The 27,153-nt window shown below is 45.1% G+C and overlaps 1 protein-coding gene across 1 annotated transcript in view; it reads right to left on the reverse strand.

Annotated features, from left to right (window-relative positions):
• ERN1 (endoplasmic reticulum to nucleus signaling 1) overlaps positions 1–27,153 on the reverse strand; it is a 749,808-nt gene that overhangs the window by 518,006 nt on the left and 204,649 nt on the right. Inside the window, exon 2 of the mRNA XM_069654991.1 lies at positions 24,651–24,771. Within this exon, the coding sequence (XP_069511092.1) occupies positions 24,651–24,771 (121 nt within the window). The remainder of the gene's footprint in view (positions 1–24,650; positions 24,772–27,153) is intronic.

Raw genomic sequence — 27,153 nt, forward strand, 5'->3', positions numbered from 1 at the left:
CTCTCGAGGTTGTCGCGGTTTCGTGAGAAACTAAAGAACGTGCCAGCAAATTCTCAACGCTAGAGTGCAGCAGTGGTTGTACCCCTCCCAGAGCCCAGCGAGTTAAGCACTCATGTTGGCTAGCACTGTGCAATTTACAAAGTTTTGAATCCAGTGAAGACTGAATCAGCCATTGATTAAATGATAAACTGAGGAGCGTAATCTCTGTCGAGCATTCTCTAGAGATCTGAAATGTATTGTGCAACATCTAGTGATCCTGAGTATTGCAAATAATTCACTAGAAATTAAAAAGTGTTGGCAGGGAAGGCCCTGGAGAATTATCCCTGTATTACATGTGCATGCTACCCACAATGCTGCTTTCAGCTGAAACCCTAATTTGGGATAGATTATATATTATTGAAACATGCACCTAATGAAAAAAACTGTTTAGATCCACTGCCAAAAAACACAACTAAGAATTGGTATGCATTACTAATCTATTCCCTTTTGTTCCTGTACCTCTGCGCACACCCAAATGGAAGAATGAGTGGGCGCATGTGACACCAACAGATACATGCTTCACAAATACTATCACTGTCTTCTGGAACTTGTGCATCAGTTTTACATGCATTTGCTATGCACACATTTGTGAGGAGTGTTCCCTCCCTGGTGGAGGGTGCATGGTTGGTATAGTACTACGTTACTCAGTTCATGAATGTCCAACTCAAGCTTGCTCTTGTCAGAGTATCTATACAGCCATGTTTTGTGAAGGTGTGTAATAAACTTCATGTTGCAGCTTTGCATATGGAATCTAGTAGCACATTGACTAGAAATGCAAGTGGTTTCCATGTAGCCCTTGTTGAATGTGCTATTGGTTTTGTAGGCAGTTCTTGTTGGGAAGGAGCTAGTGCTTTTCTTCATTCCCAAGCCTGCCAAGCACTTAACTGTTTTCTAAGCACTACAAGAGTCCAGGGGGAGGAGGGTCACTAAATGAAGATGGTTAGGATTTAAATATAAGGTGCAAATAAATATTTAGCTGAATATATTTGTACAACTGTTGTAGTCAAAGCACATTGAATGCAGCCTGTGCTAAAAATAGACTACAGGCATTGAGTCACTGAGGCTAAGGCTGGCAGAGAGCACGAGGTAACTCAGCTGTTGGCTGTCAAAAGCCCATGTATTCTAAATGGAGACTAAAAGATTAAATGCACGACCTACAGAGGACTATGAAAACAGGGTTTTTTAGTAGAAATACTGGACCAGATAAAATATAAGAATATTGAGTGAAGTGTTGAGAGTATAGCGGGAAGTTATATAGAACTGTTTATAATATAGAAAATAAACAAGAGCTACAATGTATTCCTGCAGAGGCAGCATTATGTTAAGTCGGTTGTAACCTGGCCATGCAAAAAGGGTGACTGCAGCATCCCTTAAGGAAGAAGAACAGTTTTGGATGAGCTGTGCCGGTATCCAGTGACCAAGTCAAACAGTATATAAAAGGCACCTGCTTGGCATTGGTCTGCAGGAGCCAGCCATGGAAGACAATGCTGGCCAGGGTGGGGGGGGGGCTAGTTGCGGTGGAATAGTCTGCCCCCGATCCTCATCTTTGTACAGATTAAAGTGCGTTCTCCTTGCAAGATGAAGACTTGTGGCCTTAATTAGAGGGGTGCATTTACTCTGGTGTGAGCGTGATTAGGGGTACCTTTGTTTAATGGTTACCCTTGTAAATTGGGCTACCTTTCATTAAGTGCAAAGGGTGCATTGCACTATACAACAGGGAATCCCTACTTTGCTGATTGGCTATCCCTTCTGCAAATGTCAAAAGGAGGAAGGAACTGGATTTTCCATCCATAGAGAACATGACCAGCTTGGGCGAACCTAGAGTGTGCAGACAATTCAACATCCAAACGTGGATCATTAACAAAGTCTGGCAGCTCAATAAGATGGTTACCATTGAACTTTGAGATCAACTAAGTGAAAAACTAGAATGCATCCATCCAAAAAAAAGAAATTGACATTGTGCTACAAATGACAGCTTGTAGTTCACTTATTCTTCATATATAGAGGACTGCTACTAAAAGATATACTGTGTAACATTTATGTTTTAATAGGTCTCTTTGCATCGGTTCAAAAGGTGGGAGCATACGTCTGTAGGACCATGTTCAGGTCCCAACACAGCTGGTAATGTGACTCATAGTTGTATTAATTTTACCCCTTACATGAATGCCTTAAACACTTGCACTTTCTACCATGTAACCTTGTGTGTGTGCTGATAACACTATACATCAAAATAGTGTTTCAAGGTTCATCAAGACAAGGGAGGGGTACAGGGAAGAAAAAAAATCAATAAAAATCCTATTAGGTCTTGAAACATTTGGATCGTGCAAGTGGAATAACAAGAAAGCAGGGGAGGTGGGCGGCGGGGAAGTGAAGTTGGGATGAACATGGGTAACGACAAACAAAACATTCCTACTAGGTCATAACGACAATTTGGAGAGTGCAAGTGCAATAGCAGAAATGAGGACGGAGGGGGTCCAGCAAGAGGAGTGTATGACGGGGCAATAATCAGGCGAGGTCAATTTAAGACGATCCTACACCCGTGTATTAAGGAACCACATTTTCGCCAACACTTCTCTTTTGAAGATGTACACGTTTAGTAATATTGCAGGAAATAAATCAATTGGTATTTCAAGCAACTATGCTAATCCACCAAAAGATATTGCCACACTTTATGACACAGTTCTGTAACAAAATCCATCGAACATTCTAGCCTTAACTCCTCAGTTAGGTCCTCTTCCACAAGCTGCATAAAAGCACAAGCAAAAGAAATAATGTGCTTTATTAAGTCCCATTGCTTTCAAATAGGTTATCTGTTCGCACTTCCACCAAGTTTCGGTTACCTATTGCCATCAGTCTATACAATGTCTAAAATGTAGATACACTGAATCCCTTTTCATCCCAAGTCTTCTAATAAATGGGTTTACCATTTATCCTAAAATTAGCATTACAGCATAAGGTTGCATTCTGGGTAAGGGGTCCATCTAGTCCCAATCTTCCATTCATCAGTCTCTGAATCGCCTTCATATTGATAAGGAAAGGAGTATTCCCCTAGGGTTGATGATGTTTGATTGACACCCTCTATTATATAGAAAGGGTATAAAATATGTCGCCAATTTAACATACAGGTGCTTCATCGCCCAGATTTTCACCCTGACAGTTTTGCTAGACATGTGGCCCGAAAAGGACTACTGTGAGATACACTACTGCTGTATAAGGTTCAGAAGATGTTTTAATAGATCACCCCTGGGTATCTCAGGAAGTCATTCTAGGAAATTCCCATGTCCATCTTCGGGGAGGCATTAGATCATATACTTCTGCTGGAGTTACTATTTGGGCCAGATCTGACTCTGGGTATTGCGGGGTAAATATTATATATGCATAAAGCATTCGCGTACTGGTTTCATGCTGAAGTGGAACTACCCCTCCCCTAAAAAACTCTTATTTGAAGATCATCAATGGCGTCATAAATGTTGAAAAAAAGCAGAAAGAGAGAAGATCCCTGAGGCACTCCACAATCAACGGGAAGAGTATCTGCCAAAAACCACAAGTTACCTGTTAACGATGGACAGGAAAGAATTGAACCATGAAAGGGCGGTGTTCGAAACTCTGCAGACTGCCTTTAGGTGGTTTAATAAGATGTTGAGGTTGACCGTATCGAATGCAGCAATTAAGTCCAGCATCTCCAAGAGAGTACGCTTGCCATTGTATGCCCAAGCCAGAACACCAGCCCAAAAAATTAACGCAGTTTCCGTCCCATGTCTAGGTTGGAAACCTGATTGACAGAAATCGAGGAGAGCGTGTCTTTCGACATGTTCCTAGAGAGTCACAATTTACTCCAGAATCTTTGTAGGCCATGGAAGTCCGGCCACTGGTCAGTAGTTTTGCAACACACTTAGGTCTAAGTCGGTGCTCCAGATAAGATTTGTTATTGGGAGTGTTTTACTCCCTATTTTCTTAAAGTCAAGAGTAAAATTATTTTTAGGGAGTAAAAATATAAGTCCAATTCCCAATTTGAGTATTTTATAAGCAAGTAAAAATAGGTTTTAACTGAACAGAAATGTTATGTAATATTTATTTCTTTGCACCTAGTTATTCATGCACAATAATGGATACAGGTTTAATTCTTCCAATCAGGCAGTTGAAATAGTAGTTTCCTTCTTGTGGTACTGCATGCACTACTGGTCCAAACATATACATGGAGCTGCGAGGGTGAAAGCAAGAGCGTAAGATTCTACATATCTTTTTCCTATTTTTTGTTGGGAGCATTTTTACTCTATTTTTTTTTGGGGAGTAGTTGCCCATTTTTAGGGAATAAATCTGGGCAATACACCCCTTATCTGTACGGCTGGTGCTTTAGGTTTTTGCACAAGCAGGGAGACAGTGGAAAGTTTCAGCTCTGGAGGAACTGAACCTTGGAATAATGAGAGATTAATAAATGTGGACATAAAAGGTGTGAGCCCAGTGGCAAATGCCCGAGTGGCATATACCGGTACTTAGTGACTTCACTAGAAAGCTACTAACCGACCACCCCACTTCAAATCACATGTGAGAAGCAGCTCACGGGAGCTTCTGGAAACAGCATGTTTAGAGAAAGTTAGAGAGCGGTGAGACAGGGAACTTAATCCGGTGTCGGTTGAGGCTAGCAGCCAGAGGCAAGTAGCCATATAGATGTAAGGTTGCGGAACCAAGCTAATGGAGCCCGTGGCCAGAGAAGCTGCCTGGGCGGAGAGCGTTTGGTGATAATCATCGCAGAGGGAAAGCATGTGGGTGACTAAAAGAAGCAAGGGCGCAGTGGAGGAGAGATGCCACAAACTGGACTGATAAAACCAGAAAGCAGCAAGAACTCTTGAGCAGAGAGCTGTGCCAAACCCCGAAACACAGTTGTAGGACCCACAAACCACAAATGAGGAGGAGCTTGAGAACTGTGGTACCGAAGCCATGGTGCAAACAGTGAGGTCAGGAAGTGCTGGAGGGGGAATAGTGGTTGTGTCAATCCCCAACTGATGAGCCTAACAGAGGAAGAGAAGCGAGTAAAGTGCATATGGCATGTTGGTAACTGGAGTCAAGTCTACAACCCCAAATGCAGTATACTGTGAACAGGTAAGGTTTCTGTGCAGAGTTGTGTTTCTGTCACTCCACAATGGGTTTAATTCCTAGAGAAAGAGAACTAAGTAAAAGGCATGTGTTCCGTGCAGATTAGTAGCGTGATGTCAATGAACCAAAGGGTAACACTGCCGGAGCATGTAAGGTGCATGTTGGCAGTTGTGGTTCTGTAGCTTCCTAATTTCATGCTGAAAAGCTAAAGCAAACCCGGAGAACAGCATAGGGTAATACTGCCAGTCTACTGTGCCCCCACAACCAAACCCCATAGTATTAGGGGATCTAAAACTCCCCAACAGAGTTAAGAAGCAAGAGCATGGTGCAGGGACAGTCCAGAAGCACAGTCTGATGGAAGTTATGTTTGTCACTTCCCAGACAAATGGTGAGCTTAAAGAGAACTAAGAGTAAAAGTGGTGTGATGCCAGTGCACTGCCAGAGGGGAGCGTTTTGGTTATAAAACTTCCAAGAGAGCACTTGAAGGCCAAAGTTCTTGATGGACTATAGATACATGCACGTTTAACTCCACTGCTTGAAAGGCGAGAACTATTAGAACAAACCTCTTTTCTCCCCTCTCGCTCACAAGGAAGGTAGAGGCAACATAAAAACTAAGGAGTTCTAAGGACAATTGAAGCAAAAAGAAGTAACTTAAAGACTTATTTCAATAAGATGTTGTCAAACAATTGACAATAGTCTTCATTTAACCATTTCCTTTTCATGACAATTATAACCAAATCACCACACTTACCACAAAACCTTATTTCCCAAGAAGGAATCGCTGCACAGCCTTGTTGAGAGATTCAGGGGAATCTCTCAACAGGTACCTGAAACCTGGCTTGAAAGCCATAATCCTTTCCTTGCTGTAAATCCGAAGAGCACAGAACAGAAGGTGTAGGAACGTGATTGCACATTCCCAACCAACTTTAATTTATTACGAACCATCACGCCAATGAGGACGCTGTTGAGTTTCCACAAAATGGCCTAAGCTTGCTGAGCCTCTGCAGAAACTGCCTGCTGATCGACCCCTAGAACCGCTTTCCGGACGCATCGCAGTGAGCAGAGTCCATATACCAAGATAAAGGGCACTTTGCCACAACTTGTCAAAGTCTGGAGCTAAATGCTCCTTGGGACACTGGAGATCTGGGACCCGCGGCCAGCAGTGGCCCAAGCGTATAGTAGCTGGGGAGAGCGGGCGCTCTCGGAGACCCGACGACCGCAGGGGGAGCTGCAGAACAGGTGTCACGCTCCGCCCATTATGGTGCCGGAGGAACTGTGTCGGAGCTAAAGTAAACTTGCTAGCAGTTCGCTCTACGAGGCTGCATCAAGGGCGCAGCTACCCCGGAACATGAGGCTACTCCGACGAACATCTCTGAGACACAATACGGCCGTATGAATGAGGATTTGTGCTAATCGGGAACCATGAGGAAGAACAACCAAAACAAGTGGGCTGAACTGCCGTTGTATGCCTCCCGTGCAGGAGAACAATAACAAGGTACAGACATAGCGTTGAGCATTGGGGGCAGGACAAGAAGCTGATCCTGCGCGACCCCCCACACATGGCGCTGCCGCCCATTGAGTACCTGACACATGGGGGAAGCTACATTGAGATAGACTGTGCCACACTGAGACTAAACCTCCGATCCTCTGCCCTGTACCGATGAAACACCTCCACAAGTAAAGTGAGAAGCCAACAGTCAGCAGTGACAGGGCACCGGCGAAAAGTGCTTTAACACACTAATTTGGTTGCTGTAACTGCGGCTAACGTCAATTTTCTTGCGCACTGCGCAATAAAGCTGGGCCTGGAAAGACTGACCTGCAGTAAGGTCGATATCAGACAAAGAGGTCACCTGGGCACTGCATCCTTGTGAACTCAGCAGTACAGAGCCGCCGCCAGTGATCAACCAGGCACTATTCACACAACGCAGCATTTGCCCCCCACCACTATACCAGGTCTACCTCCTAAGAACATAATCAACACCTAAAGATAAAGAGCATGGCACCCTCTGCAGAGGTGAAATAAAATATGCCCAGAGGAGGGACTAATCAGAAGAAGCAAAACACCCTGGATGCCTTCACTAGGCAGCCCAACCCACCTTGCCTGGACAAGACTACTGACCTACAAGCCGGAATGTCCAACTGAACTCTCGGCTGAGCCGTTAAGCCTCAAGTAAGTACTAGACAGTATGCAGGCCAGGTTTGCTTCAATGAATGGCAAACTAGACAGCATCACGTCTGATCTAAACACTCTGAATGGAAAGGTGGAGAAAATAAGTAGCCGAATGAGAGGCAGAAACGCGGATCGGTACAGCGGAAGACTACATAACGACCTTTAAGTTCCAAATGTCAAGTGTCACTACTGATCTGAAAAAAGCCCTGCTAAAATGTGACAATCTGGAATCATGCTCACAGAGAAGAAATATCTGCATAATCGGCCTACCAGAAGATTTTGGCAAAGGCCCCATGGAAGTGAGCATATAGAACCTCTTGACATAACTATTTGACAAGCAAAGCTTTTCGTCAATGTTTGTAATATAAAGAGCACATAGAACACTGCCGGCGCGCCCTAAGCCCGCTGATCTTCCCAGACCAATAATTGAGAGACTACTGAACTATAGAGACGGCAACACGATTTTGCAACTTGCCAGAGAAAAAAGGATTGCTGCGCCATGACAATGCTGTACTTCATATATACCCAGACTTCTCCCTGGCTGTTCACGGCTACAAAGGATCTATGTTCTTGTTGAAGCGTATGGTCCAAAAAGAGCGGTCCCATATGCTATGGGCACGCCTGCAGATCATACACCGGGGGAAAGGCATTATTCTTCACTCTCTCGGAGTAAGCAGTGAACTTTATTGAAGTCAACATTCTGTTGGCCTCCAAAGATGCCGGAGAACTACCTGGAAGAGCAACACGATCCCCCACCCTTAGCAGACCGATGGAACAATTTTGTCTTGCCGAGCGTGGTAGGAGTGATCCATTTACTCACAGCAGCTCATAAAACCTGTTCATGTTGTAATTCACCTTGTCCTGGTAACATGGTCATAAAATAAAAATGAGCCGGACATCTCATATTTGACCTATTATCAAAGGTATTAGTTACTTGACTAGTTGATCGCATGCGCCCCCCGGAAGGCAGGTGAGTTCAAGCGGCAGCCCCCCATGAAAGGTTGCGGGGAATTGTTTTATCAATGTAAGACTACACAAGTTGAGGATGTGTACAGATGTTTGGGGGAATGAGCCAGAGGGAAGGGGGACTCACATGGCCCCGATTGGTAGGGCGAGGTGGGAGGGAGAACAAGTTGGGGGGAAGGGGGAAAAAGGTTCAGCAGCATATACACAAGTACTCAAAGTGACATACATGACACAGTGGTAATGAGGCGACACTCGCATAATTGCATAGTATACACCAACTAGCTGAGCTACCCTGGAGATGATTAGAATTCTCCGTTGGAATGTCCGGGGTCTGGGAACTACACTAAGGCAAGGAGACTAGTAGGCGACGTAAACTGGCATAAAATACAGATTCTGTTTCTGCAAGAAACATGCAGTGGATGCGGGAAACACTACCTTCGCTGCAACTTGGGGACCAAATAGGTACTACACCGCGTATTCTACACAATCCAGGGGAGTATTAACCTTGATCCACAAAAACTTGACCTTCGCACAGCTACATACACATATATAGTTTGAAGGTCGATATGTCATTATACATGGTAGACTACTCAACATAGAAGTGTTACTGGTGAATACTTATGGACCCAATATCGATGACCCAAACTTCTTCATTACAATAGTGAACTTGATAGCACCCTATAAGTCTGCTGCAGTAATTTGGGGTGGGGATAGGAATACAATCCAGGATTTAACCCTGGATCGTACGGGATCCATTGCAAGATCACCTTTGAAAGCTGCAAGTTGCATTCTCACGTTACAGGCTACATTTGCAAGACATATGTCATGTATTACATCCGAAGAAGAGATGTTATACTAATTACTCCACGGTGCATGACATGGCCTCTAGAATAGACATTCTGGTATCATATAAGCTAGTGGGGCAGGTGAAGGAAACTGACATATCCACGCACTTACTGAGACCAGTCTCCAATCAGGATAGCTTTACTGTGGGGCAAGACCTTGATGAACGAAAGTGTGTGGAGGTTCAAGTCTATGGCGCAACAGGACCTTGTTTTCAGTACAGATCTTGAGGGGTGGGGGAGGAGGGGCCTCTTGGGCACCGATGAAAATGGCCGCCTGACTGCAGAGTTCTGCACTATAAGATAGCCTGTCGACTAAATCTTGTGAACGGAAGGACTGCAGAACCGTGAGAGTAGCTGACAGGCATAACATCACCACCCTCATTGGCTTAAATCTGGAGGCGCTCCCCATCCTGGAACACAAAGATTAGTGACAGCTAACTGTCTCCCGCGCTGTAGCTGTGTGTCCGGACGCTCACCAAAGGGAGACAGACCAACTCAGGAGGATCTGGGCGCTGACTGGGAAACTAAACATTGAGGGACGGCTGCGGTGGGGCCCGCATGGGCAGCACGACTCTCCGGGGGTTCCCTGGTTCGCAGGTCAAACTTCTCATGTTGGCCTGACAGTAATGAATAAATCGCTGACAGATGATTGGAGCGAGGCAGCAGCCAGGTACGTGACTGTTCCCCCGCCGCAAAACCCCTATTGAACATTGAGAGTGAACAGCTGTCCCTCATTGACCCTTCCCTACATACTGCTATAACACTTGCTGCACAGTGAGCGCAAACACTGCGAGGAGGTAATCAATCACATCTGTAAAGACACCACCTACAGGAAGAGGAGAGAAGAGTCAGAGAAGTAACATCCAGCAATATTGACAAACCCTATAATTGTAAAGAAGCCACAGACACAAGATCTGAGACAGGGCCACAGTCTCTACACCAGCACAGCACAGAAACCCACCAGAAATTCTCCCTACCCGCAAGATATGACCTGCAGAGGTGCAAAAGGAGGCAAAAAGGGGCCCATGGATGCATACACCAACATACCAAGGCCTGAAGAGGACGCTACCGGCTCCCAGGACACCCCCCAACACACACACACACACGCACACGCACACGCACACGCACTTACCGACAAGGACATGGACCCTTACATGGTGTCAATACAGGCCGGGTTTGCTGCGGTGAACACTAAGCTAGACGATATAGGCACTATCATATCCTCGTTAAGAGCAAACCTGCAGAAAGAAAGCGCTCGGATCACTGCAGCAGAAAACAGAGTGCGAGATCACGAAGATGCAGTAACCCCACACAGTAAAGACATCGAGGAAATTAAGGATTTAAAAGCAGTACGGGTGAAGTGTAAAGATTTGGAGACCTGATCTCGTCAAAACATCATCAGGGTGGTGGGTATGGCCGAAAGAACCCTCAACGTCCCCATGGAAACATTTCTGGAAGATGCACTGCGAAAAATATTCCCGGAGGCACAATTCTCGGCCCAGTTCCTTGTGGAGAGACCACATAGGTCCATGGCTGCGCCACCCAAACCAGGAGCCCCACCACGGAAAATCAAGGCCCAACTTTTAAACTACTGAGACCAGGACCAAATACTGCGGCTGGCAAGCGAAAAAGGCACTGTGCAATTCGATTCGTCCAGAATACACATCGACCCGGATTTCTCCACGAGTGTACAAGCGGCCAGGTGTAATTTCGACCAGGTGAAGAAAGCCCTCAGAGAACGGAAAATCGCATACGCCATGATGTTCCCAGCCAAGCTAAGTGTCCAACACGCTGGCAAATCCGACTTTTTTGATTCCCCGGCAGACACCATTGCCTATGTTGAACAGAACATTCCGATACCGCCGGGCAACGGCTGGCACTGGAAACATACTTTTGTATTGCCTCGATGACCACTGCGGAATAACCTTGTCGGACATAACCGAAGAAGGTCCTTCAAGTTCGATCTAGCCTCATAGTGTGGCTCGTACCTGTTAAACGTTTGATGCTGCTAGTTGGGGTCACATGTTGCCTCCTACTGTTTCAGAACTGGTTGTTTAAGAAGGGGTATACACTGTCAGGTTTGGGGGCGGGAGTGGCGACATAAAGGAAAAGTATGATGGGCAATCATGGAAAAGCTGCACTCATTTCGATCTCGTTTGGACTTGCACTACAACACCGGACTCGACAGGATGATGTCTGAGCCAGGCCACATGATTAGACGGCTCACATGGAACCTTAGGGGACTGAGCAACCCTATCGAGGCACTAAAAATACAAACCTATGCGAAGAGACATAACATTCGGATCTTGATGCCACAAGAGACCCATGCCCAACACAAAGTGGAGGACTCCTTCGTCCTTAGTTGGGGACCCCTCAGAATAGGCACGGACTATTCAACGCAATCAAGGGGCATCATGACCCTCATACATCATACCCTAGGCTTCCATGAGACTAAGTGCAAAATGAGCACAATGGGGAAACATGCGATTGTATGGGGGGCCATCCAGGGAAAACCCACGATCCTGATCAACACATACAGACCGAACATTGACGATCCAGACTGATCTACAAATAATAGAGCTAATATGCCCACTGGACGCCAGTAAAGTAATATGGGTGGAGCCACTTCAACACCATACTTGATCCACAGATGGACAGAACCTCCATAGTCCCCCATATACACACCAAGGCTGCACATACTATGCTTCAAAGTATGAAGTATGTACCCCTATTGGATGCATGGAGGGAGACACATCCCCGAGAGGTGGAATTCACCTTCTGTTCCTCAATCCACGACTCTGGATCACGCACAGACTATTAGCTGTGCTCGCCAGATTATGTTCTGCACACAACGGATTGTACTATATTTCCACGCACCATACCGGACCACTACCTGGTATTATTAGAGATTACACTAGCCCGACAAGACCGCGGCCCAAAGCTGCGGAGGATGCAACAGCTCTTCTACATGATACCATAATTGACCCACTATGGCTCGCCCTTATGGAATACTTTGTCCGCAACGAGGGATCAGTGGGGACCATGGCCACAGTATGGGAATCCTTTAAGGTTTGGCTGCGTGGACATAGATTATCCCTAGCACAGGGGTCACTACGAACTATAAGATCAGAATTACAACGGACTGAGATCCAACTGCGGTCACTGGACAACACACACGCTCTAACACCCGGGGATGCAACGCTAGCACCACTTCAGGCACAACTAGATGAATTTCATAGATTGGCAGACCGAGAGATCCTAGATCACCAACCCTGCTAGGGCCAGGAGATGCAGGGAAGGGGATAAGGCGAGTAAATTGCTGGCCAGACTGGTTAAATCTGAAAGTAGCACTCAACCAATTACTAGTGTATGCAGGAGGGATGGGGAAACATGCACGGATAAGAAGGCGATCAATGGAGTGTTTTTTGGAATTTTACTCATCCTTGTATGACAATGCAGACACTGCCACAGAAAGTGAACTCACCCAGTATATTAATGCGGTCCACCTCACCACACTATCTGCTGGGGCCAGAGATGCACTAGAGCTCCCCCTGACCATTGAAGAGATAGGACAGGCGATAAAAGCCCTAGCCACAGGGAAGGCCCCGGGTCAGGTAGACTCCCGGTCGATATTATACAAATGCTGCCTGCAAGAGCTTGCCCCCAAACTATTTGCATTATGGGAAGAAGCCATTGTCACTGGAATGCTCCCCCGTCTTTGAGGGCAGCAGTCATCTCACTTGTGTTTAAACCTATCAAACCCTTCGCAGAAGGCTTCATCCCATCGACCTCTTTCACTGATCAACGCAGATACTAAAGTGTTTGCCAAGGCCATAGCAAATAGGCTCATTCCCCACATGACCCAACTGGTGCCTCCCAACCAGATCCACCTCCCTAAATGTATTCAGGCTATTCGCAAAATCTCCCAGTTAGACCCCTAAGCCAAGGTGATCGCAGTCTCCCTCAATGCCGAGAAGGCGTTTGATTCTGGGTCATGGAAATACAGGTTTGCGGTCTTGCATCGGTTTGGACCCCAGTTTCTAAGCTTTATCCAGTTTCTATATAAAGATCCTTGTGCGATTGTCAGGACAAACCACACCATCTCATCCAGATTCCCTCTATGAAGGGGAACACGGCAGGGCTGTCCTTTATCCCCCCCCTCATATTCGCTCTCACCATTGAATGTATGGCGGCATTGATGCGTCACAAACACTCCACTCGAGGTGTTCGGATAAAAGGCCCGCAACTCATTCCGATGTACGCAAATGACACTGCTATATATTAGGGACACCCAAAGTCAACCTAGGCCCCATCATGCAAGACATAAAAGAATTCTCCAGATACTGCGGTTACAGGATAAATCCCACCAAATTCAGAATTGTACCACTGATGGGCGCGGCGGCCCACATGGATTCAATGCTGGGCTTTCGTTGGTCCCCCTGCTCGGCTCAATACCTTGGGGTCATTGTGGCTACAGACCCCCAAACCCTGTACTCAACCAATTATGAGACATATTGCCCAAATAGAAACCAAACTCAACTTTAGAGCAATCTACCGGTTTCGACCCACGGCCGTATAGCATTACTGAAAATTATAATGGTGCCTATCTTTTTAGCGACATACCGATATATCCGGGAAAGCCGTCTACGCTAAGCTTCGCTCAATCGCGTCCACGTTTGTTTGCGGTGGGGGGGGGGCAAACAGAATGAGCTGGGCGAAATTGCCAGAGTGATATCAAACAGATAGCCTTGCACCCTCGGAATTTAAATTTTATTACCACACTGCTCAAGCACAGTTTGCAAGATACTGGTTTACTAGCACAGAGAACTAGACTAATCTCAGAGTTGAATATGCAGCCTCCCCCACCGACATACGTACGGTACTATTCAGGAGATCATATAGTTATAACACTTCTGTGGACCCTGTGGCTAATACGATAAATGCTTGGTCCAGAATATTCAAAAGGGTTGGAGTCACTGCCCCATACAGCAACACATGCCCTCTCTGGCACTAACCTGGTACCTCCCCAGCTTATGACAACATTAGAAAGAGGATGGGACCCCCAAATAACAACCATCAGGGACATATTCCCCAACGGCTTATTTGTGACACTTGGCGATTTCCAGGCCAAGATGGGGCATGGACTTATAAAGGCACTACAGTACCACCGGAGGAGGGCAGCATTCCGCCCCAGTGGCCCTCCTTACCCTCCGAGCTGGAAACGTACCCATTCACAATCGCCATTATGACACCTGATGGGATAACATGTGGCACCTCCTTGTTATACAAAACAGTACAGACCTGTATCCCTACCGACAAGAACATGAAAATAATATGGGAGTGAGACCTGGGAATAAGGCTAGATGATACACAATGAACCCGTTACTGGCAACTCTCCCACAATGAGTATCTAATACTAATACAATATAAAGTCCTGAATCACTTGCATTTCACCCCCATAAAAATTGCAAAATTCAACAGGGTAACTCGGCCAGATGTCCAAAGTGACAGCCCGCAGAAGCGGACTCATTCCACATGTACTGGGCTTGCCCACCCATACTTTAGTTCTGGGAAAAGATAGCGGACACCCTTAGTGAAATACTAGACATCCCTATACCTCCTACCCGCTGAAATATTTGCAGGGTGATATTGGGAAGGTACCCATTAAGGTGCGAAGACTATTTAATCTAGTCTGTGTAATAGCAAAACGTAATATTCTGAGAAACTGGAAAGCTGGGACTGCCCAAACTACACAGGCATGGCTCAGGGACCTGGCCTATAATAATGAATGTAAAGAAGGCTTTCTTACACTAGTCTCGCCCACAAACAGACCCAAGGATATATGGGCCCCATTACGCACATACCTAGCTGTACAAAACTAACCATCCCAGACAACCCAGCAAAATTCTTAGCTCTGAGACTTGTAATGCTGTATTGTGCTTGAATTGTATGTAAATGTGCACCAAACTACGAGATAAATGTAATGAAAAGCGGCCCATGCATGTAACCGTCAAGTAAATAAAAGTTTTAAAAAAGAACAGATATTGAGGGGGACATCCGAACCTATTTCCTGACCAATGACAATGGAACAGTCTTGTAAGCCAACATATGGCAAGCATTCAAAGTGTATATATAAGAGGAATGGGGATGTCACAAGAACTGGGGATATTACGTACTATACGTGGGGATCTGGCGAAATGTGAAAATGCACTTCAGGCGTTAGAAAGACAGTAACACTGACGCCTAACCATAACATCCTATCAAATATCCAGGCACAACTAGACACATTTAGACGGCTGGCGGGCTGGGATACAGTACTTTGCCAAACCGGCTACAGCCAGGAAATATGGAGAGGGAGACAGACCCGGGAAAATACTGGCCAACCTGAAGGGGGGCAGAATCATATAATTGGAGTGGAAGGTGAGAACCAAACCATGGAACGCACTGAACAGGGCATCAATGAGGTGCTCACTAGATTTTATACTGCCCTTCACAGTAAACATGGAGAGCCAGATGAACACGAACCGAAGGACTTTCCGGGCGACATACCGCTATCCCTACTGTGCCCCGAGGCAGGTGACCATCTAAATACCCTGCTGACTAGTGCAAAACTTATGCAGGCGATAAAAACTACCTAGAAAAAGCACCGGGGACAGATTAACTCAATGACGAATTTTATATGGAATACAGTGGTCTACTAGTCAGCCCCCCACTACTGAAACTTTGGGAAGAATCGGTCCGTAATGGCCAACTACCACCATCTCTACGCAAAGCTGTGTTGATAGTTCTGCTTAACCCTGGAAAAAGGAGCGAAGGATGTGGGTTTTACAGACCCCTTTCATTGATGAACATAGACACCAAACTATATGCCAAGATGCTTGCTAACAGACTCCTCACTATTATGCCGGCACTGATCCACTAAGATCAGGCTGGATTCATACCAGGTAGGGTGACGTCTCAATTTACAGCACCAGTTTAATGTTATGGCACGTATATCCCCAGGCGCAAAAGCAGTGACTGTAGCCATAGATTCTCAAAAAGCATTCAATATGGTTGTGTGGCCTTTTCTATTTGCATTATTGAAGAAGTGCAGGTTGGAAGACACTTTCATAAACTACATTAAAGCGTTATACACGAAACCCGTGGCAACATTTTGCACAATGGCACCCAATCCTCATCATTTGAGCTTAACAGAGGGACCAGACAGGGGTGCCTCCTTTCACCATTATTGTTTGCCCTGGCTATCGAACCCATGGCTGACTTGATACGATCTCTGGACCAAAACAAAAAGGTATCTGTATATCAGGCACCCTGGAACTTATATTGCTGTATGCAGACTATGTACTATTAGACGTTAGAGACCCGCAACATAATCTGGACCCAATAATGCATGACATAGCCCGAATTGGTACATACTTAGGGTTCAGAGTAAATTACAGTAAATCAGCAATATTCCCTCCGACAGACAGTACTCCTCGCCCCCGAAAACAATCCCAACTGAAATGGGCTCCTGACGGGCTAAAATACCTTGGGGTGACGGTGACTAAGACCAAGACCAAGACTACTCTCTTGACGTGTAATTATACCAACCTGCAAGAATATGCGAACACCAAAATGGCCACCTGATCACAAATACCCAGGTCCTTAGCGGGTAGTATGTCCCTGCTTAAATTGATACTGGTACCCAAAATGCTATACACATTTGTTAATGTCCCCATTTGGCCGTGGAAACAATTATTTTCCGATCTACATCAGCGTTTTCCCCAATTTTTGTTGCACTCTGGCGTGGTACGAAAAGAAATGGTCAGATATGGCATTTCCTTATGCACTAGGGGGATTCAACGGGCCCAATTTAGAAGTGTATTGGCTGTGGTCCAAGCTCAACATGCGACATACTGGTACGGGGTTGGTGTAGCTCCTGCACATGTCAAATTAGAAAGGAAGGCAGCAGGGGACGGGGAGTTGATGTCCCTAATACTTGATAGTTCATAATGTCAGTTTGACCCGGTGGCATGTACCTTGGAAACGCATATTTACCAGGCGGAATATTGTACTTCCATACTACCGCTGGCTCCCACTGTGGAACCATACCCTTCTACCTCCCTACAAGTGACAAGGCGATTAAACTAAGATGGGAACCTAGGGGCTATCGTACTATTGGCGACTTGTTTATGGAGGGGGAGTTTGTGACACTTGATAGTTGTAGAAGTAACACATGCTGGCACTGAAAATGCGCTACACTACTGCAGAATACGAGCAGCAATAAGTGCTAAATAGCCAGATTACCCGACCGAACCCCCAGAAACTAAGCTACTGTCGTATATTGCAAACTCAGCAGGGTGCCGCCGTGCATTATCCATCCTATACAAAGAAATACTGTTAACTTCCCCCAAAAGACTGGACCGCTCACAGGTTAAACATCTAGTTCAATTTAACACAGCCAAACAAGCAGTGGACTACTGGGTAAACCTACCGCTGAGGTATCCATGAATATGCGCCTAAAACGGATCCAATACAAAATCCTACACATGCTAAACTACACTCCTCTCCAACTCCATAAAATGTATAAGGAGGGTGTGGGTGTAGAGTTGATGTAATCAGAACGATGTGGCACACAAACCATTCTCCTTGTTTGTTTTGTTCGGAGCTTGGTTCGCGTGACACAGTGAGCCGTTAGTGTGAAGCGTTGAGCGGACCGGCCTGGCGGGCCCGCTTTAATAAACTTGAAGTTTATACTCACCGCTGCCTCCGTTAATCTTCACATTGGCGACGAGGATCTGGGGGCCTGCCACGGCGGTGAATGAGGAATATGCAGACCGCGATCTGCAGTAGGTGATCGGCCGGCAGAGCAGCAGCGGCCGCAGCACCGCAGGAAAGTGTATGGAGTGTCAAGTGAGTGACAAAACGAAAGTGGTAATGGAAGTTCCTTTAATCCCCAATGTTATACCGGGAAAAACTGTGGTCTAAAGTTGCTGTGGACATCATGGGACCCATTATGGGTTTAAGTTTGTTTGTTCTGGTTGATTTTCATACGAAGTGGCTTGAATGGGAGGCAGTGAGGGAAGTCATGGCTAGAGAACTCATAGCGTTTCTAGAGAGTTTTCTTTAAGGAAGGGGTGCCCACTGAGCTCGTCTCAGATAATGGGGTTCAGTTTGTCTCATTGGCAATGAAGAAGTTCCTCAGTAGCTATGGCATTAGGCATGTCAGAACTGCGTTATATCACCCCATGGCAAACGGTCTGGTGGAGAGAGTGAACTGTTTTTTGAAGGAAGGTCTACAATTAGCTATGAGGGTGAGGCAGCCATGGAGGGAGATGTTGAAGTTTATGACGTGGAATTATCTCACCACGCCACATTCGGTGACTAGAATTTCACCCTTTGTATCCCTCAAGGGAAGGGAACCAGGGACGAAATTGTGTCCAGGGTGGTTGGGAATGGCCGGAGTGGTTTAGTAGATAGAGAACAGATAATTAAATATATCAAGGATGCTCGTGAAAAGGTGAAAGATTGGGAGTGGAAGGTGGGACAGATGGTGTATGTGAAGAATCCAAGATTGGTGAACAAATGTTTGGACAGCAAATTCATGGGTCCTAGGAGAATTTCAGCAGTTAGGAAGGGCGTGGTTATATTAGAAGGAGGAGAAGCCTGGTCAAAAGGGAAAATTGCTAAAGCATATTGTATGAGTGGTGGTGTGGAGACAGGTGAGCGTTGTGATAATGATAAGGGGTGAAGAGGATGTGAGCGTCCAAAACAGTTCCGGTAGTCTTCAAAGGTTCAGATCTAAGCCAGTCTGGATGAAGGACTGAGTGTCATAAGTGATCAAAATTTGTTTTGAGTTTATCATAAGTTATTCTCATCTCTGCGTGCCACAGGCGTGGGGGATATTTAGATTTCACATTTTTCTCAGGCATGTGTGTTCGTTCACTTTATTATTATGGTCTGCTGATGTTCTTTTCTTTTTCTCATTATATGTTCAAGTCTTATAATTTTGTTTTCCTTAAGGAGGAAGATATGTAGAGTTGATGTAATCAGAACGATGTGGCACGCGACCCATTCTCCTTGTTTGTTTTGTTCGGAGCTTGGTTCACGTGACAGTGAGCCGTTAGTGTGAAGCGTTGAGCGGACCGGCCTGGCAGGCCTGCTTTAATAAACTTGAAGTTTATACTCACTGCTGCCTCCGTTAATCTTCACAGTGGGCTATGCCCGAAATGTGGTTTGGGTGCTGCAGGCACACTACAGATGTTGTGGAGTTGCTCCGCTCTAACACGATACTGGGAGTCAATTTATGTCACATTAGCAAGCATGACGGCTAGTCAGATACCCGTGTTTAGTTTAGTTTATTTATCCTGCGCCGCTGAACCCTGAGGTAACTGGGCGCTAGAGACTTTGAAAGATGCATGTAACATTTGTTCTGAGTATACGAGAACAACAACAAGTGCGAATGACCGGGGTTACATGATGGTCGCTGGATAGCTGCAATACAGAGTTGCTAAGTGTTACAGAATGAAATAGTGAAAATAAGCAGGCAATAGTTAGATGCAAGTTAGTCAGACGTTAGACGTTAGGTTGTCTGGGATGGTTAGTTTTGTACAGCTAGGTATGTACAAAACTAACCATCAACGAGCCAGGTCTTAAATTTGGCTCTAAAGGTCCAGAACGAGGGTTCAATTCTGAGGTTGAAGGGTAGGGCATTCCACTGTTTGGCGGCTAATGATATGATATTTTATTTGTATCGCGCTCGTACACAAGTGTTTCAGAGCGCTAAAACAGGGAAGCTTGTTCCACCTGCTTTTTGTAGATTGAATTTGGGAATGGTGAGGCAGTGCGAATACATGGTTCTGGTTGGTCTACCCGATTGGCGTTTGTTGAATTTAACTTCCAAGTATTTGGGAGCAGAGTTCGTTAGGCACTTATGGAAGATGACAAGTGATCGAAGGGTGATTCTGTCTCGTACTGGGAGCCAGTGGGCGTCCTGTCTGAAGCTAGTGATGCGAGTGGAACGAGAGATGCTCAGTGCAGATCCTAAGGCATTGTTTTGGAGAACCTGGAGTTTGTTAAGGTTAGGCTCAGAGGTGCCTACGGTGTTACAGTAGTCGATTTTGGATGGCACTAGTGCCCTGGCTAAGGTAAGCGCAACTATCGGGCGACAGGATTGACTTGCAAGCATTGATCGGCTTATTGGTGTAGGCCGTTAAGGATGCAGTGGCATTCACTTGCTTTTTGAGAGAGAGAGTGTAGAGTCCAAGTATACCCCCAAGGTTTTCATTTCTCTGGCCACTTTGATCAGGTTTCCATCAATGTTGATGGATGCATATCGAGGGTCTAATTTCTTTAGTCGTAGTTGGGATCCGATAAGCAAGAGCTCGGTTTTCTCGTTGTTGAGACAAGCTTTGGTGTGCCATCCACACCTGGATCTCCAAGTATAAATCATTAATCAGTTCCGAGTCCTCTTCATAGCACCCTGAACGCGTAATGAGAACTTGGGTATCATAAGCATAATTTGTGTATGTGACACCCATGTTTTCAAGATGGGTCAAATAGGAGCTTCGTGAATATATTGTATAGCGTTGCCGATACGCACGATCCTTGAGGGACACCGAAAATAGATGGGAATCTGGTCAGCTGAGGCCGAGGGTGCGAAGACCCTGGTGGTGCGATTGGATAGGAAAGATTGTATCCAGGCGGATGCATCGCTAGAGAAGGCGGCTGCTTTCACCAGATACTCTGTGAGGATCCGGTGGTCAACAAGATCAAAAGCTGCCGATAAATGTCAAGCACATGGGCGACCAAAGACCGAGCATTAATGAGTGCGCCTCTGATGGTAGGGCATTTAGCTATGCTAAGAGTTACTTTTGGGGTCTTAGCTGTGTTAGGGGTTGGGCTGGCTGGTAACGGGTTTGGAGAGAAGGGTTGGTGGTCTCTTCTCATGAGTGTCCTAAGGAGAGGGAGCCGGGAACAGTGTCTCTGGTTTCTGTCCTTCACTGGACATAGGATCAAAGGTGTAGGCGGTGAGGCAAATCGGTGGATCCATGCTATAGGACTAAGTGAAGGACTAGGCAAGGAGTCCATTTTAAGGTCACTGCGAAGCACGGCTGCTGCATGAGGGTAGGATGGTTGTGGCGCAGGGGGTGGTTGCTGTCGGGGAAGGAAGTAGGATGGGGCGATTGAGTTAAATAATGGGAGGAAAGTTGCCATGGTTAGAGTGGTTCTGCAGAAGGCGGCCATGAAGGAAAGGTCTTTGTAGAGTAGGAGGCGAACAGGCTAGGCGTGCTAGGGCGATTGGTGCTAAAGGATAGTTCACTCAGATACCAAGAGTTCACTAAGGTTCAGTAGGCTGGTTCACTCCGGTACAAGGAGTTCACTGAGGTGTAACAGTTTAGTTCACTTAAGGCACAGTAGGCTAGTTCACTTCAGGTACATTGGGCTAGTTCATTTAAGGTACAAAGAGTTCACCAAAGTGCAACATGCTAGTTTACTTAAGGCACAGTAGGCTAGGTCACTTAAGGCACAGTAGACTAGTTCACTTCAGTGCAGTAGGCTAGTTCACTTAAGATACAGCAAGATAACAAGCTAGTTCACTCAGGTGCAAAACGCTAGTCCATTACTCTCAATGTGGTAGGCTAGTATACAGTTAGGGTAGGTAGCGAGCTGGATGGCATACAATGTGCCGAGTACGCGGGGAAGCAGTATGAGTAGTCAATAATCCAAATACATTGTGTCAGTATATACAGCAAATATCAAAAGGCGCGGACAGTTGGCTGGTGTTGAAGCGAAGGACATGAATGCAACAGCTGGGCGACAAGAGGCGGATGATGTGTGCAAGGGTAGCGACGGTGGTGTTCAGAATCGGGTGTCGAGCCTGACTTAATAGTGCCGACACAGGCAGCACGCGTGTGGATTTTGGCCATCTGGGCAGATATGACTGTAATGATGGATTGCTCATGAGAGCGGGGGGGGGGGGGCGATCAGAGTTACTTAGAACGAATCAGGTTGTAGATTGTGGATGATGTGAATAAGTGTCAGTGTCCTCACCAAACAAGAGCGGCAAAGCGGGGTAATCACTTGTGTATGTCGGTACAGTTCTCCAGAGTGAGGCGCTAGCCAGAGCGAGGAAATACAGAAGTGAAGATAGAAATTAGGAAATGGCTCGAGGCTCACCTCGGCGAATAGAGGCAAACAGGGCCTTGAGTGTGGGCCTTTGGGGTGGTGCCGGTATCCACCTGCCGGCTCCGGATTGGTTCTTTAACTTTAGGTGGCCAATCACGACAGCAACGTATAAAGAACCAGGAAGTCAGGCGGGAGGAGCCACGTCGGGGATGCTATGCGCCTATATTGAAAGAAATGCAACTTTGCATCTGCTGCAAAGTAAATATGGGTATAATCAAGATGATTAGCAAGGATGGCAGCGGGTTTTGCATTTAGATATCGCAGATGCACATTAAAAATGCCTTTGTCAATTCCAGCCGCCGAGGAGGGGAAATGTAGACTGTCATCTTGCGCACTTTACAGCGCATGGAGCCCCGATGGGTTTACCTGGTGTGCGTCTATGTCGAGGGTCCTTCCTTCCTTGGAGCGGATCCAGGGCAGTCATGCAAGCAGCCCGGCCAGAAACTCAAAGATGGAGGAGAGTGGTCGGGCCAGAGTGTGGGCCTTTGGGGTGGTGCCGGCGTCCGCTGTCTGCTATGTTTCGATATTGGCAAGGCAAATTGGACAAAAAGTCAAGAGCCTTGCTTAACATTGGCTGTATTGTGGCAAAAAGATGCATATTAAAAAAAAATGAAATCTGTTAGCCCTCCTACATTCAGTGAATGGCTCAGGGAATTAATGTGGATCAATGACTAGGAACAATGTATACTCAAACTGCACCAAACGTCTAGACCAAGAAATATCTGAAGTGGTTTTAGTACCTACCTACTCAAAGATTGAACTGTCTGTAAACAACGAAGCTGGAAAGTGTAAAGTTGAATGTATTCTTGGAACATCATGTACCATGGGGTTTATGGTCATAATCTCGAAAAAAAAAATCTCGAAAAAAAAGGCCGAAAAAAACAAAAAAAGTCACATTTTTTTTTATTACGTTTTTTATTCGAAATGGGGGGTTCCCCCCAAACCCCCCCCTTTTTTTTTTACCTTTTTTTATCACGGACCCCAAAATACATATATAATTAAAAAAAGAGAAATTCGACTTTTTTTTCAGTCTTTTTTTTTTCGACCTTATTGTTAGTCGAGATTTTTTTTCGATATTTTGACTGACCACCCCACTTAGATAATCACTGTCTGTGTTGTGGTATGTCATGTGACCATATTATGCTGAACTTTAATAAAGTTTAAAAAAAAAAAAGAACCCATCAAGCCAAGCCATTCCAGGCAATTACCTGCAAACTTTTGACAGAGACAATACCTAGTCTCCAGCTTTACCACTTCTTAGTTGTTACTGTAGCTCCGTCTGTGATGCTTTTCATTCATGTTTTGCATGCGCCTCTTTGCTGAGATCCAACCCTGGAGTAATAATACACTGTAAAATGATTGGCATGTGTACTGAATGTATTCCCCTTAGTAATATCACAGCCTCCGATATATATGCCTCTGTCAAACAGCTTCAGAGGAAGTAGAATTTTGTCCAAGATAGTCTTATAACCTATGAGCAGTTTCATTTTTTACAAAAAAGGCCATCATTTAAAGGAACCAATAGTTTGGTGTTTTGTATAGGCTGTCAACTAATGCTGTGATACAAGTATTATGAAGCTGCGGTAGGAAGTGCAATACAAATGCATTCACAGTTACTATACACCACACCTTCATGTTGCAAGAGAAAACCTGTTGTCCCAAACCTCTACGGGATGCTCTCCACAGCAAGTTGAAATGAAAAACATTACTTTGCGGTTGTAGGCCCAATGGTCACCACTCTGAACCAGCTCGCAGATAAGGCCACTTTCACTTTGCCGCTCCTGTCACACGGCCCACCTTTCACTCCTTATGCATGACTTTTTTTCCGGCCTCTTGTTTTGCTTTATATTCAGCAGATATCCCCCGAATATCTCCTGTCCTGTGCACTCGCCATTGTCCCCCTCCACCCCCCGCCCTCTTCAATCTAGTGTGAGCACCTCTCACAATTATGCTGTAGAGCCAGTTTCCTCTGCCCTCCCCCCTCCGCCCCTCAAATCCTGCCTCGCCCAAGCCCCCGACCCCCCCCCGCCCGCTCCCTTCAGCACATCCTCCCCATGCCAGTGGTTCCCTCTCCCTGTGGTTCACGACGTGCTTGCGTCGTCTCTGGTCTGCGTTACGATGTGGCTGTGTAGTCTTATTACGTGCAGGGTTATTCGGTGCACGCCTCATAGCGACTTTGCATGAGGAACAATACATGCAACATTGGAAAGTTTGGTATGAAGTACTTAATCCAAGCTATCCCCTCTGCCATGTACAGGACAATATTTAGCAACTGGTGGCCTACACCACCAATCAGAAAAAATAAAAAAAAAACAACGCCAGTGATTGTTATTGAGGACGTCTTATTGTCCAACGTAAACATGCGGTACCTTCTTTTAGTGTCCACTTGATCGAGCCCGTTCTCTTGCTGACCGCGTGCAAGCTTCCGTCAAGAGTCGAAACAAAAAGTAGCGTCTCTGGAAGGGTCACTGTGCTGCAGCTTGCAAATCTCTAAAAAGAAAACATTCCAAGTATTAGTGGCTTCATGGACCCATGCAATTTCCTGCAGAAACGCCATTCCCACACTTAAAATCTACCGAATACTGAATGTCACTAACACATCAAGGAAACAAGAATAGAAAGGGAACTGGCGTATACATTCGTTTTTGAGATATTACAGTCACTGCAATCAGCAGTGAACGTAAATGACCATTCATGAATTACATCAAGGAAAATATGACACCGTGGTTTTCGACTGGTTACTTTCAAGATGTTTTTCGCATACGCGGGAAGTATTACATAGTAAATCTGGTTTCCCATTTTGGATGTATAGAGCCTCCTGAAAACTAACATGTGACATAAGTACTGCCAGAAGACATACGAATGGATTGGACTAGGAGATCATCATTTGATCTTGATGAATGCATTTAATATACTGCAGAAACCAGTAGCACTCGACTATGGAGACATTTCTAAACCATCAAGATCTCCTCATTAACTGAATTTATTTCAACAATATCATGTCGTTGTATGCACACTCGTATGGTAGGGATGTAATGAATAGGGTGAACCCCCTTTGAAGATATGCAGTTTTAAGATTTAGCAGGATCCATCTTCCTCCCGCCTTTTCTAATCCACTCTGTTGAACACTGGTTGGCTCATCTATCACTTTTAGATGGGCATCGCACCGCCGTCCATGCAGGAGTGCAATCTGTGGGGTGGGCATTTGTATGCACATTCAGCATCTGTAAACGCACTTATTTGTTATTATGGGGACCTACTAAGTGGGTATGATTTATAGATAAAGGTTTGGGATTTGAAAAAGTGAGTCTCCAGTTCAGGTAAAGGCAAGGAGTATTCAACTAGTGCAAACACTGAAGCAGACAATGGCGAGATGTGGGCCCTGAAAGTTATTTTCGGGGGGGGATTGTAGAAAACCCAATGCAACACACACCAATGTTTCAGTTTTTCTTTTTACACAAAAAGGTCCATGAAATTTCACCAAATTTGGCATGAGCGTTTGGATTTGGCAAGATCCGTTTTTTGCTGAATGTGGAGAATTTTAAGGACAAAGACCAAACTTCGAGGCAAACGTTTTAACTGCAATATTACACACACAAGTTTCAATACACTACTATCACCACTGAAACATCCTTATTGGAAATCAGAAGTATAGAAACCCATATGCCAGAAACTTTGGATTTACCAGATCCGGTTGTTGCCATATGGGTTACAGTTTAGACAATCGGGTAACAGCTACAAATGCCAGATAATAAACAGTCACCCTTTCTACGCACATCACAAATGAACTGTGTTTAATATAACATTCACACAAATCCATACCTTTAAATGAGCTTTCACAGTCTTTGCTTTTCCGCTACACAATATAAATGCTCTGTTTTCAGTCAAATTTTTTCTTTCGAATAGAAATTCATAAAACAATATATAGGATACATAAAACAGTACATCTACACACCAACATAAATTACAATTCAATTACAATGACCGAAAAAAAATATGACCTGATAACACATCCTAACAAGACAGTTTAAGTTCATCAGTACAAAATACTAAATCCCAGATAAACGTTTAAAAGAATGTCTTTAAAGTACTTTAAATCCTCAAATTAACTAAATACTCCTACATCCATTTTGCTATTTAGATGCCCTAATCTGCAGTGCCATTGAAAAAAATATGTTCACACTCCATCATACTCAATCATGAGCTCATTAAAGACTAATAAGCAACGCTACACTGTAAAATTAATGCATGCATATTGGTATCAAGGGAAAATTGTCACATTGGCATGTGGTCCCCAAATGCAATTTGCAAATGGCCTTAGTTGTTGCTGGTGGATACTGAATAAATCTAAAACATGTAATTAGCTTCCCGGCCTGAATGTTAAAAACACATGAACACGGATATTCTCTACTACCGTGCATAAATAAATAGCAAGTTGGCCCTCACATTTTCTTTTTGGCTCCTGCCTTAAATAAAAAGCCTGGGTTAATAGTTTTTTTTTTACAATGGCAAGGTACATCTATAAAGCAACTAAACAGTTTTAATACCCACCATATTGGCTTACCTCAATCACAGGGAGCCTCATTAGTTCGAGCTTTCACACAGAAGCTCTCTAAAAGCAGTGATGGAAGTACTGCACTGACAAGATTGGAGCCAATTGTAATCCACACATTTGAGGTCTTAATCCAGTCTCCAGATATAAAAGACACCCTCAATAGCGTTCCTAAAAATGTATGCTCTACCACCTCCGATAAGGATGAAGAGGAATGATTGCTAACCAGGCTAACCCACAAGATTATAAATCATAATTTGAGAGTACTTCAATGTGCGCCACCACCAAAGTTGGCCAAAAAGCTTAAAATGCTCACATTT

The sequence above is a fragment of the Ambystoma mexicanum genome, chromosome 3q (assembly GCF_040938575.1).
Source record: "Ambystoma mexicanum isolate Mex_15411 chromosome 3q, UKY_AmexF1_1, whole genome shotgun sequence".
In the NCBI taxonomy this organism is placed as follows: Eukaryota; Metazoa; Chordata; class Amphibia; order Caudata; family Ambystomatidae; genus Ambystoma; species Ambystoma mexicanum.